General features: G+C 34.3%; 1 protein-coding gene across 3 annotated transcripts in view; it reads left to right on the top strand.

Moving 5' to 3' along the window:
* Nucleotides 1-1,083: 1,083 nt before the first annotated feature.
* The window catches only part of LOC143258632 (popeye domain-containing protein 3-like), a 28,600-nt gene continuing 15,403 nt past the window's right edge, over nt 1,084-14,280 (top strand). The window contains exons 1-5 of one of the 3 annotated variants that reach the window (XM_076517875.1): nt 1,084-1,321; nt 3,978-4,330; nt 5,938-6,119; nt 7,452-7,582; nt 11,994-12,102. In XM_076517875.1, coding sequence (XP_076373990.1) covers nt 4,102-4,330; nt 5,938-6,119; nt 7,452-7,582; nt 11,994-12,102 — 651 coding nt within the window. In that variant the 5' untranslated portion in view covers nt 1,084-1,321; nt 3,978-4,101. Of the gene's footprint in view, nt 1,322-3,977; nt 4,331-5,937; nt 6,120-7,451; nt 7,583-11,993; nt 12,103-14,280 lie in introns of those variants that run through there. The other 2 variants (XM_076517874.1, XM_076517876.1) reach the window with 2 other exon arrangements.

Here is a 14,280-nt window from a genome sequence, read left to right as displayed (position 1 = left end):
ATGATTAGATTCCCCTGGGTGAACAAAATGAAAATAGCTTATTGTGTATCTTTGCACTAAGAAAATAATAACAAATGTAAGATTGATATTCATCATGCAACACAAGAGACACTCAAATTTACGTGTTTGTAATCAACTCTAAATACATTTTAAAATGGTATATCATGTATTAAAGGTTACTTGTAATTTTAACAATCTTAAGTAAATAGAAAAATATTGAAATTTACTACTTTTTTAAAATAATAAATCACTTATGAGGGTTTACTTTCGCACAAAGAAACGTCTCAGTTTTTAATAAGACTTCTAATGATGACACTGTTAATTGCAAATTTTGATGAGGCACCATTAAGTGTACGCATGAAAGATACATTAAAACAATGGCATTATTATTATTTGTTATTGTTGTTTAACTTTTAGAATAACAAGGAAATTACTATTTCAAAGATGCATCATATGTTCTAAAGAGTCATAAAAGTTCATCGGATGGTTTGTGGTAACCTAATATTACATTTTTTTATTTTTGTTTACGTCTTAAAGCCATACTGCAAAAATAGCATTTATTTTCGTTTCTGCTTCTACTTTCGTGTATTATATTTCATTTACTGATATAACTCATGTCATTACACGAATTATTTACAGGCATTTATGTAAATCTATGATTGCATATGCTACATTACGTTACATATTAATATATTTAAGTCATAATGTACTAGATATTATGACTGATATTTACTACATGTGAAATTAAACGAGATTATGCCAGAAACTTATCAGATATGAAAACCATCGAACTACCTTGGTCTTGCTATTTTCTGCCAACATAATGGCAAGTAGCAGACGACGTAAAAATTATTCAAAACTTATTCATGTTAGTGCTTTTAAAATCCCTACCCTAACGTCCTCTAAAAATACAAAGTCACTGACTACTTCTAAAAAAAAAAAAAAGATATTAGCATTTCGCTTTCTTAGTTTTCTTTCAATTTTCATCCACAGATGGCAGCAATACTAATAAAAAAATAAAAGGAATAACTGTTTAGTGCTTCCACCTTACGGCTCTACATTTTTCTCGTCAGTGAAATAAGCAAACGTGTTTTCTCTTCCCCTCTGTGTCGTTGGAGTGGATGCTTCCATAGCTTTCGAACGCTTCCAATTAACGACAAATTTGGTGAGTCACGGAGTTGCGTGAGTCATCTCTTATTCCAACGTCCACGGTCGATTTTCGTGAGAGAATATTCATTCAGATTGCATTCATACAAAAACTTAATGCATCATGGCTCACGGATGATCTAGTTTCCAGCTCTCTATGTGCCAGCAACCGTAGGTGAGTAGAGTTTAATATGTGGTGTTGTGGAAGCGAGCTCTTTATCTGTACTGCTTATAACTGAATTTAGCTGTGTATGTGTAACGTTTAAAGTGTTTTTCTTTGGTATTTGGTTCTAATGCTTACTTCAAGCATAATCACATTTGTATATAGGTGTGATATGTTATGTCAATTAACACTGTTTTGATGAATGTGATGTATATCTATTATACCTTCTCAAAACATATATGTATCATTAATGTATATGTGTCCATCTATGTCTTATAGCTTCATAAGAATGTATGCATATATACATATATATGTTTATTGTTCGTATATACGTGTTTGTTTCACAAGCTCTCCTCATCTGTTACATCACATTACATTGTGTTTGTCTGTGTTATATGTCTTTCTTTGATCACTTTATACATTGTAAATGTGTGTATTTTTTATTATATACACTGACTTCAAAGTTTTGTTTAATATGAATTTTGTTACCTGAGTTATCTAATTTGATATTAATAATTTATTTAGAATATCTATGCATAAAAAATGAAGGTTGTAATTTTATTTTAAAATTGCATATGTAGTAGATGTGAATTAGAAGTCTATTAAAATCTAATAAAAACCACTTCGATTTATATTCTACGATATTACGTGGTGGAAATATTGTTTTAATTAGGTGTCACAAACGTGGAAAAAAAATCATAAAAGCTGAAAATTTTAAATATATCTCTTCCAGTGGTAGATTTAAGGTTGTGTGAGCCCTACATCTCACGTAATTTTACATCGAATAAAATTATCAATGGGCCCTGCATTAAGACCTAAATACGTCAGTGATCTTTTCCTAGTCGTTAGGAAAATACTATGCTTATAATATAAATATATAAATAACTTTATCTCTTAACACTCCAAATTCAAATATCAACATTACACAGGTTCAAAGTTTTGTGCGAATAAATATGCCTAAGGATAGTATATATTAAACATTCTTGTTATTACGAATCCTAGATTACAAAATTATTTGAATATAAAAATTTAATTATGCCTTTTAGGTAGTTTCTAGAGTTCATTTTGCTCAGTGTGTTAATATTATTAACATAACAATACTAAGAGTAAATGTCACAATTTTAAATGTTGTCGAAAAGTTATTCAACAGAAGGACAAGTGTGTGGTCTGGATAGCTTTTCGACATATCGTTGTTTAACAGCTGAGATGTTAGTGAAATACATAGGGTTAGCGTAGTATTGTTGAAATTATATGCAACGTTTCACACTCGTAATAAATTTGTTTTTAATCACAATGCTACACAAGATGCTACACTGTTTGTGCTGTGTCAAATACGGGTGTTGAAACCCTGTTTTTAACGTTATAATTCTTGAGACATTTCGCTATATCCCGGGAAGGGAATTAAAACACGGCTCATAGTATAGTTAATAACAGGTGTTTTGATATATGTTAGGTGTTTAAAGAGACTTAATACAGTTGAGGATCTATGTGGTGTTTAGAAACCAGCAGTTGTAACAACTTATAGTGTAGTTGATAACAACTGTTTTGATATTATATATACTAAGTGTTTAGAGAGGCTTAACACTATATAGTATTCAGAAACTGGTAATGTAGTCGAGATGCTAAAGGTACTTTAATCAGAAAGATAAAGGCCTGATGAGGCGAGAGCAACACTTCATTCTTTGTAACAGAAAGATAAATGTTCTAAGTGGATAATACACCCATTCATTGTAACAGAAATACAGATGCCTAGAGGAGGGGAACAACATCCTGCACTTTGTAACAAAAGATAAATGTTGTAAAACGGTAATACACCTGTTCTTTGTAACAGAAATAGAGAAGCCAAGAGAAGGGGAACGGCTTCCTGCACTTTGTAACAAAGAGATAAATCTTATAAGAGGATAATATATCTCATTGTTGTAATAGAAAGATAAATGTTGTAAGACGGTAATACAACCCGTTCGTTGTAACAGAAATAGAAAAGCCTAGAGACATCCTGCTCTTTGTAACAGAGTCGTAAAGAGGGAAACGACACCCGATTTTTAAGAGGTGAGTATCATCACTCTCTTTGTTAAGAGTTTTATGGTTGCCACTGGTGTGATGAAGCTTCGAAGTAGTCTAATTTGAGAACACAGACTGTAAAATTTATGAGAGTCAAATAAGTCGTCCCAGGGTTATCTTCCCTTAAGACTATTTTTCCAGAATTTTGTTGCTTATTCCATGAACTATATTTTGTGAACTAAGCAACAATACCAAAACTTTCAGTGTTACACATACCTTAAAAGAGTAAATTCGTCAAAAACTCTAATAAAAGTTTTTGAAAGCAACAGATAACTAACGCTACTCGTTCAATGGATTTTATAGGTTGTACTTAAAATGAGACCATGCTATTGGCTAAGAAAAATTCAAGTTTGTTAAGCGAAGATGTTTGAGCAATATGTGCAGTAAGTCGTTTTGTTCAAGCAAACGGGTCGCTTAGTTTATTGCTATTTATTAACCAGTTTTGTCTAATTATTACTCACAGAGCTTAGTAACAGGTCCTTCGTGAGAGCCTTACACCTGCACTTTCACGGAGTTATTCATCATTGTATTATAGTGGTTATTAATCATGTGTGATGTGAGTTTTTAGTTCGTTATATAAAAAACTAACACTCTGTATGTATTACAGGTTGTCTGGCAGGTGATGCTGAAGTAAGGCCTGACATAAATCGTTGAGTAATATTATTATTGGATACAAAATAAACTGAAATGATTTCGTAGTATCCATGACAACCATATGAGAAGGCAATACAATGATCCCATCCCAGAGTTTCCTGACGATTTTGAATGAGAGTAACCTTCATGAGGGAACGTCGTTGTTCGCCAATGAGACAGAGTTGGAGGTTGGGCTTCTGCCGTGTTCGTCATGGCAACGACCACAGCACATCCTATTTCAGTTGGCTAACACTTGTTTTTGTGTTTCTTACCTGGCGCCCAATACCAGGAGAGGAATTCTCTTTATGCACTTGCTGCTTATTTTCGGTACGTTTGTGTATTTAGGAGACAACCTGGGTTGTATCGTGGTTCTGTCATTTTTCAAACACATTATATAATAACGTTATATTCTTGTTGTATTTAACTTTATTTTATACTAAGAAATAGCTGAAAAATACATGATTCAAATAAACAGTAAAATACTTAGTGAGCTTTTACATTGCAGAAATGATATAGATATCTGGTAACTACACCCTTGTGCAAATTAATTGAAACAAATGGTCATTTTACAATATATTCAGCATGGCGGCCGGTGTAGGCTCTCTGGACCCGATGATTTCCTTTAGTAGTCATTTTTTCACACAGACGGCGTGATTAGCTGTGGTTTGCAGTACGGTCGACCTAATTTTGGGATATATGACGAAATTTTGAGGCATATTACGTCATTCGAAATTGCATTAGAAGGACAAGGAGACCAGTCAAAAACAACTTCTTACCAACTCAATGAAGAAAAAACGGCATCAATGGGGTCTGAAATACAAGAACTGGATGCAAGAGCAATGGAGGAAGGTGTTATTCAGTGACGAGACTCATTTCTTCGTACAGGGTCAAAAAAGCCGGCATGTTCGCAGATCTCCAGGTGAGAAACTTCGAGAATCTCACATCAATCAGTTCGTAAAACATCCCTTGAAGAAGATATTTTGGGGCTTTTTCAGCTACTATGGCATCAGAGGCTTACATATCGTAGAAGATATGATGCGAGGACCACAGTACATCGAAGTTTTGCAGAGAAGAGTCGTTCCAGAATTGAAAAAGAGATTTCCAGATGGATCTGGCATTTTTCAGCAAGATCTGGCTCCGTGCCACACATCGAAACATGTGAAGAATTTTATGACTACAACACGAATAAATGTGCTGGACTGGCCTGGAAACTCTTCGGACTTAAATTCTATTGAAAATCTTTGGACGATTTTTAAAGAAAGACTTCGGGGAAATGACTGTACTACGAAAGATTAGCTAATTGAGGCTATAATTAAGGTGTGGTACCGCGATCCAAAAATTAGTAAAGATTGCAGTCAACTCGTGGACTCTATGCCAAAGCGGATTAATGATCTTCTGAAAAATAAAGGCGGTCATATCATGTATTAATTTGTGAGTAATTTTTGGATTCTCAGAAATAAAACGCAAAAAATTAAAAAAATCGTAATTTTCCGTCTTATTTCAATTAATTTGCACAATGGTGTAAAGTACAGCAACGTTAAGTTTGGCTACAGAGTAGCTGTTGTAAACTATTAATTTAAGGCCTTTTTATTCATGGAATTTGCAACTCAATACCTTACGGTAATGTTATTTAAAGAAGTTATTAATGAAGCGATGGTTTTTCATAACCTAACAGGAAAAACTATCAAAAACATTAAAAACCGACCGGTATAAGGGTGAATGAAAAGCAAATGTTGTCATACAAACATTAACATAAATAATGGTTAACAAAAATATGCCGATATATAACTGAGTTAAGACAATAACTGGTATGTTCTTTAAAATATTGTGAAATATAACATGTAATATGAATTCTTAAATTCATTGACAAGTTTTCCACATGTACTTCTAGAAATAGCCTCTTTATAAATGTATATATACTTTTCATATTGAAGGATTTCTAATGTTTTCCACTTGGGCGTGGAACATTATCTGTGCGCCGGACATCTTTTCGTGGAATTTCTTCTTCATGTTACTGAACATGGGGCATATGCTTTACATTCTATACACCATGAGGCAAGTGAAGTTCCCTAAGGAGTTGGAAGAAATCTACCAATCTATGTTTCTTCCTCTCAAGGTCAGAATCTTTGTCCTCCCTGTCCCACGAAAAAATATGTTGTTTAACTTAGATAGTGTGTGTTTTCTTATAGCAAAGCCCCCATCGGGCTATCTGCTGAGCTCACCGAGGGAATCGAACCCCTGATTTTAGCGTTGTAAATCAAAGACATACCGCTGTACTAGCGGGGGGCCTAACTTAAATAGATGTAAATAACTATGCATCGTTTTCAAATAAATACTACAACTATGTTAATTGGTTATGTATCTACAGGTTAGTTTGGTTTGTTTCGAATTTTGCGCAAAGCTTCTTGAAAGGTTATCTACCCTATCCGTCCGTAACTTAGCAATGAAAGACTAGAGAGAAAGCAACTACTCATCATCCCCACCGCCAACTCGTGGGCTGCTCTTTCATTAACAAATAGTGAGATTGGCCGTCACATTATAACGCCCTCACGGCTAAAACAGCGAGTTCCCTAATCACCTGGCTATGCTAGTCACTTATGTATCTATATAAAATATATAATGTGTTGTTATAAATCCGGTTTAGGGAAATACAGTTTCTGAATTTCAATTCTTACAAAAAGCACCTTGTGAAAACCAATAACGTTGTGTAAGATTTTTAAATACAAAATAAGACTACATTTAGCCTCTGTAAAATGTACTTATTTGCTTATAAAATATGTGGTGTAAGAAAGATGGGCGTTCACTTTCCAAAATATATTCATATTTACCAGAAGTGCATCTGTAGGTTTAAAATTAACAATAGGGATAAAAAAATATAACGCTTTCCGCGTATGGTTAAATATTTCTTCTGACTTTTATAATAATTTGTTGTGTCTTGGATTTCCCTGTTAAGCATGGTTATTGAATTGTAATACTACAAATTAGATGTCTTTTTTATTACATAAAACAGTTATAAATTTTTGGTAGCCCTCAAATTTCATTTATTATTCCTTTCTTTTTAAAATCTGATCAAATGTATTCATTAAACAAGGTATGCGTCTATAAAATGAACGATACGTACAACAGTGTCAAACTTGGTACATTTTATTGGAAATTAATTAAACTTGATATCTGGTAGTATGCTATGTTAGATTTTATATTCTGTAATGTAAGACACTTTGATTCGTTAAGTTTCTCACCAGCAGATCTGTCACTTTCATTCTTATTAGTAGTTAGCTTTTAAAATATGTTTCCCAGAATTAGTTGTTAAATGTTCGTGTAGTGTGTATGTTCAGTAGTTTCGTTGCTAAGTGTCAAATTAATTACTTTAACATACGGTTTACGTGGTCTCGGAGTTTCAACTCAACATAATATTTTTATAGATATAAATATACTATTTACTATTTAGGTTTCGCGTCTACTTTACAAGAAGTTGGTCAGTCTAGAATATGCTCAGGTGCTTTCCTTACACGCCGGAGAAGCTTACGCAATGCAGAATCTAACCAGAACTGATCGTCTAGGACTACTCATTGCTGGAAAGTGAGTATAGATCAATAACATTTTAAAGATCTAGTCCTAGTATCGCAACTATATTGATAATCATGCAAATTAATTTAAATGTTTATTTTATGATATAATCAATCGATAAAAGCTTAGGAAAATTGGCGATATTAAATATTTATTTCTTTTAACTTTGGAAATAATTTTAATGGTTTTTAGGGCTAATATAAATAACGTGGTAATAAACGTGTGTTGTTTTTTGTCGTTATTGTTGCTATTTTGGCTTCTAATCTACGTTATGAGCAAAAAATAATATTTTTATTAAAAGTATTATTATTTACAGCTATATTATATAATATATGTCAACTTATTTATAGGAAACTTTTTGTTTTAAAAGTACATCTTAAAAGTTTCTACCCAAGTCTGGAACCTAAGTCTGGAGTAAATAATCAGGTTTTTGAAAATCGTCTTTGTTTCTACACGTTGCTTGCTTCCACAAACTGTACTCGTTTCTTGTTGATAAAGCATTGGTGTTCGATGAAATGTGGTAATTAAAGTTCGATAATAAATTATTTACAGTTGCTTTAATATAGGGCCTAGCATGGCCAAGCGCGTAAGGCGTGCGACTCGTAATCCGAGGGTCGCGCGCCCGCGTCGCGCTAAAACATGCTCGCCCTCCCAGCCGTGGGGGCGTTATAATGTGACGGTCAATTCCACTATTCGTTGGTAAAAGAGTAGCCCAAGAGTTGGCAGTGGGTGGTGATGACTAGCTGCCTTCCCTCTAGTCTTACACTGCTAAATTAGGGACGGCTAGCACAGATAGCCCTCGAGTAGCTTTCTGCGAAATTCCAAAACAAAATGCTTTAATACTATTTTATATGACAGACAACTGAAGATGCAACTCAACGACCAAACCCGATTTCCCACAACTAAATCGCGAATAAATTTTGTAAACAATTTCCATAAAACCCATGATCATCATATTTTTAAAGTTTGTAGGCTAAACATTTAAGTATTCTAACACCGTTAGCCATCGATTTAAAAATTCTTGACTATACTGAGGTCCAAGAACCTGGGCGGTTTCATACCTTATCAAAGCATGTTGTAGATACTAGTACTGTTATCTTGAAATGGTTTTAGTCTTGGAGAATTTCCAACAAGAAATTTCTTTTAATAATACAAATTTCTATCCTATAAATTCAAAATCGTGTTACATTTATGATTTCGTACGTTACTTATCCATTATCTTTCATATTTCCAATTCGGGATATTTTCCCAAACGTTATAGAAGCGTCTCGTTTCATCGTCAAGCTAAGAGCTTCGGTAGGTTATACCATCAAGTGCTAGCGATCGACTGTCATATCATTCTGCATTTCGAAAGATCTGAGGTTGGAGATTTAGTACCACTAAACACATTGCGCACATTCTGCCGAGGACGGGTAATAAAGACAAACTATATCTCATTATTCGGTTCGAACAGCCGAACATCCTTATGGCGATGGGATGCTGATAGAATAATCAGTGATGACGAGAAAACCCACTTGAAGAAAAAAGTATATATATGTGAAAACGGCTGGTTTGGGTTAGGAAAATTTTTATGTAGAGGAGCGAACAACGTTTTAACCTTCTTCGGTCATCGTCAGGTTCACAAAGAAAGAAACAGGTAACTGACCGATAGCTGACCACATGTTGGAAGGGGTTGTGTAACTGAGTGTAGGAATGTAGAGGGCGTGCTTAGATGTTTGATTATGCTAATAGAATTTGTCAACAGTCCCGTATTACAAGGGACGTCTTTTATTTAAAGAGAAAATTACCAGTCTCGTACTAAACCAGTATGAGACGCATATTACCAGTCTCGTACTAAACCAGTATGAGACGCATATTACCAGTCTCGTACTAAACCAGTATGAGACGCGTTTTCTCCTTTATTTTAACATATTTAAAATATTCATTATTTTGAAAAACAAATTTTATCATAACCTTACCTTCCAATGATATAAAGTTTTTTAAACTTAGACAATGTAATAATGCAAAATCTGCTCCATAATTTGCTAAATCAAAACATTTAGCGGAAGCTAGAGAACTAATATTTGGAAATCACATTATTAATGGATAAAATTAGCTGCATGACATTTTTTGCACGTGGTTAGGAAAACATTAGATAGAGTTATGAGAGAAGCAGCGGGAATACCAAACGTTCCTCATGGACGTAAACAGAAAGAAAAAAAACATAAAGAGACTGTTTGGTTTGATAGATTGTATAGACAGAGTATTCATGATGAAACTTTGTAGAATGGACGGCAACTGTCTGTTATGGAAACACAAGTGTAGAGGATAACGTTTTGAAAATCTTCTGCCTTTCGTCTTCAACAGAATATGTAGTTATGAATGTCAATATAAAGAAAGATGCAACTGGATAAAAATCTGTCAGTTGCAATGCTACTAAGCCTTTTGTACTTTGTACCGGCGTGAATTTGCTTTTGAACATGGAAGTGAAACCAACAAAAAAGCGGCAAAAATGCCCTTCCCAAAAGTAGGTAATTACCTATTATTATTAAGAATGGTAATGATAATACTTCTAAGAAGGATAAGGTGGGATGCTAACATAACAGCTAGCAACCCTGTCTGTCATCTATCCGTCTATCTGGCCGCCAGTAGTTCAAAATTATGAACTTATGAATGTCTGACCTGGACGTTTTAAGTAGCCCGCGTGTACATAAATTTATCGTTTAGATAGGAAATTCCAATTGATATTTTTGAAGAAAATATTGTAATACCATATATTCATAGCAAGATTTAAAAACATAGTTACTAGATGTTTTCGTGAGTCTTAATTTCCATATGGACTAAATATACCAAGTAACGACTAAAATATTTATCAACTATTTCTTAACTGCCAAAACAAGCATATGATGTTTTAACTTTCCTTAGATAGATTCAATAAAATTTAATAGCTGCTTTCATTAGTCTTAGGGTGACCAGATTTTCAAACCGGATCAGCCCAGCCCTTATCCCTAATTTTAAAATGGTTCTTGTCCTTTTTTTCATGGTAGCGTGATACGTAATGTCTGATCTGCCTTTAACAAAGGAAAGTCTGCTTTCAAAGTACTATCTTTTCAGCACTTTCACACTATAACATTTTGAACATTTTCAATAATAAAAATATATTAGAGAACAGCCCTTGAAGTGTAACCATTCATTGGTCTACTATAGTATTACTAACTAAAAAACACTGCGAATACCTCGTACAGACGGAACTTTCGAGAGAGTTTGGTGACAAGAGAGTATATTTAACAGCAAGCAAGGCAAGTAGGCCTGTTACATTCATGATTTGGGAGAATATATTTTACAACAATGAGCATGTTATGTAGGCCTGTTATATCCGTAATTCAATGTGATTATCAGTTTGGTGTCTGTATCATAAAACAGAAACGCTTTGTGCGTACTGAGAGCTTTTCTCGGAACACTGTGTTTGTTTGTTTTGTTTGTTTTTTTTAATTTCGCACAAAGCTACTCGAGGGCTATCTGTGCTAGCCGTCCCTAATTTAGCAGTGTAAGACTAGAGGGAAGGCAGCGAGTCATCACCACCCACCGCCAACTCTTGGGATACTCTTTTACCAACGAATAGTGAGATTGACCGTCACACTATAACGCCCCCACGGCTGGGAGGGCAAGCATGTTTGGCGCGATGGGGATGCAAACCCGCGACCCTCAGATTACGAGTCGCACGCCTTAACACGCTTGGCTATGCCGGGCCCGGAACACCGTGACAAACTAACAAAAAACAGAATCGTCCCGGCAAAATCGAGTCATTGATCACGCTAACTACCCAATAAGTAAAGAAAACTACAAATTAAGAATTGGATTACAAGATAAACAGTTAAGTTAAAGTAGCTGTAAGATTTATCGTAATCGTAAGCACAGATAGCCCTCGAGTAGCTTTGTGCGAAATTCCAAAAACAACAAAACAACATCGTAAGTTTCATAAGAATAACTTACCCAGTCTATAATTCCCAGAAAATCAGTGACGAGATTTTATTTGCTTGACTCTGTTAAATGAAACAGTTGTTCTAAATAAACGACACTTGAGATTGAATATTATTATTACTCATCTCAGAAGCCAGCTACGTATATCTAATATATCGTCATTTCCATTAAATTGTCTTCAATTTATATAATTTCTGGTTCATGTGTTCATTTGTTCTGTAATGTCAATAGTATTTCGTAATATCCTTCCTTGTGTGTCGTTACCCTGAATACCTAAAACATGAATGTTTATTTTTGTCTAATCATTGTATTTGTGTACATTTGCATCACAAAAGTTGAGCACAGATTGCCAAACGGTAGTAATTAACTCTTTAGTAAAATACGTTATATTTAAACTCTGTCATTAACATTACACTGGCATTAAAAAAAAACTTAATTTAATTGTATTTTACTTCTAAATTAGAGTGAACGTAATGACAGACCACCATTTTCTTCATCATATTTTTCCGAAGCAATTTTTGGACTCTCCTGAGTTTGAGTCCAGCAAAGCTGGAATTGAAGACAAGTTTAAGGTAAGTTACAGGTATTCTTTACTTGTGTTATTGTTTGTTTGTTTTTCTTGTTTTCTAACTGATGAATGTATTAATATTTTCTGGTGGCTAAGTGGTAAGTTGTTTTGGTAACAATTGTTTTGGAATTTCGCACAAAGCTACTCGAGGGCTATCTGTGCTAGCCGTCCCTAATTTTGCAGTGTAAGACTAGAGGGAAGGCAGCTAGTCATCACCACCCACCGCCAACTCTTGGGCTACTCTTTTACCAACGAATAGTGGGATTGACCGTAACATTATACGCCCCCACGGCTGGGAGGGCGAGCATGTTTAGCGCGACGCGGGCGCGAACCCGCGACCCTCGGATTACGAGTCGCACGCCTTACGCGCTTGGCCATGCCAGGCCGTAAGTGGTAAGCCTAAAAGTTATAATGCTAAATATCCAGTTTCGATACTCGCAGGGAGTGTTGCACAGTTAGTCCGTTTTAATAACAAACAACCAGATCTTGTATTAATTAATTATAATATTAAACTTATGAGTATCACTACAAGTTACTTGAATGTACTTAAAGTTTTTGGTGTGAAAATTATCAGTCATAAACGTAATTATATTTGTTTGTTTCTTTATAGCTAAACGCAGGTATCGAAATTCGATTTATAGCGTTATAAGTCCACGAACTTACCGCTATGTCACGGGAAAAGGAAATGTAATTACAATGTTTATATATTTGTCGTAAAACAATAGTATTATGTTTATTGGTGTTTTGTTTATTTATTTAAAATACTGTTTAAAACAAATACAAAAAAACTTAACATTATTGTCTTGTGACAAATAAAACTGATTGTAATCATGATTCGAAAACGAAAGGCATTCACATTATAACAACAGTTATTCTAACAAGTGGCTTATACAAAAAACGAACTTGTGGTTGTTATATCTCAGCCGGTTGGAAAAACTGTGGAAGAACCATAAGGGTCCAAATAAAGTATTTAAAAAATATACATTGCTAGAACTATTTGTATTCCTCATTTGACGCATTGTTTGAAAGAAAGAGTAGTGACCTAGCTTATCTCTCAAATGTACACAGGACAGATAACCCATTGTGTACCATTGTTTAAAACAACAAACAACAATTTACCTATATCACATGGTTTTTAAATTCTTCACTAGCTTTTGACAAAATGGCTTGAAAATTGAAAATTCTGCAGATTGGCTCTTGATCCCCACAAAATACAAAATAAAGAATCTGAAGGAGATCAAATAGTGGAGGATTGAGAGGTTTTTACGGCTCCTTACGTTTGGCTGGACCATCTTACGTAAACTTTAATATTAATGCATAGAAATTTACTCAAAACGATAACAAAAACTCAGATTTTCGAAGTTTTCAAACTTGACCTCATATGGGGATGATGGAAGGAGTTTGGGCAGCACTCAAAACTGAACCCACGGACATATATGAAAACTAGCAAGGACAATACATATAAGAGATCTTTATTTAATATGCAGGTTCTCCTGAATTTACAACTTTCATATTGTTGTTCAAACAGGTTGTGAATGATCAGTGTTACTTCTTGTTAATTGTTTCTGGTAATATGGTAGTGTGGATATTATTTCTCAATTTTAAAAATACCTGACACAGTTTGCGGACTGACAACGCTTCTAGCTTGGTTTTGATGCCCGTGGTGGATACAGCACTGATAGTCCGTTGTATAGCTTTTATATTAAAATTCAAAACAAACCAAAGCCCCGACTCTCAGATTACGAATTGAATGCCGTAACCATGTGACCATACTGAGCTGCATGGATAGGGTGTCAACAGTTATCCCATGCACTTATAAGGTAGCTATTAAATAGCAGTGAGTTGTATTAGGTTGAGAAATAATTCGTGAGCGTTTTTAAATAATTTCATTCAAGCATTACATGCAAGACTATACAATACTTCAATGCATGAACACATTACACCCAAAACATTTATTATGATACTTTATTTCATGTAATACCTAGGTATATAGTATGCATTGTTTAAAACGAAATTGCAAGAAATTAAATGCGAAAAGCAGATGGTGTCGAAAATGCTCGATTTTGTCCACTTGACATTCCATTTAATGAGCTGAAAATGAAAGCAAAAATTAAAGACATATTAAAATCAAACACACCATCTATTAGAGCAAAAAAATTATCTACCAAATGATATGAAATAT

The sequence above is a fragment of the Tachypleus tridentatus genome, chromosome 8, assembly GCF_004210375.1.
Source record: "Tachypleus tridentatus isolate NWPU-2018 chromosome 8, ASM421037v1, whole genome shotgun sequence".
Taxonomy (NCBI): domain Eukaryota; kingdom Metazoa; phylum Arthropoda; class Merostomata; order Xiphosura; family Limulidae; genus Tachypleus; species Tachypleus tridentatus.
Note: the sequence above shows the minus strand (reverse complement) of the source record. Positions and strands in the feature narration are given on the sequence as shown.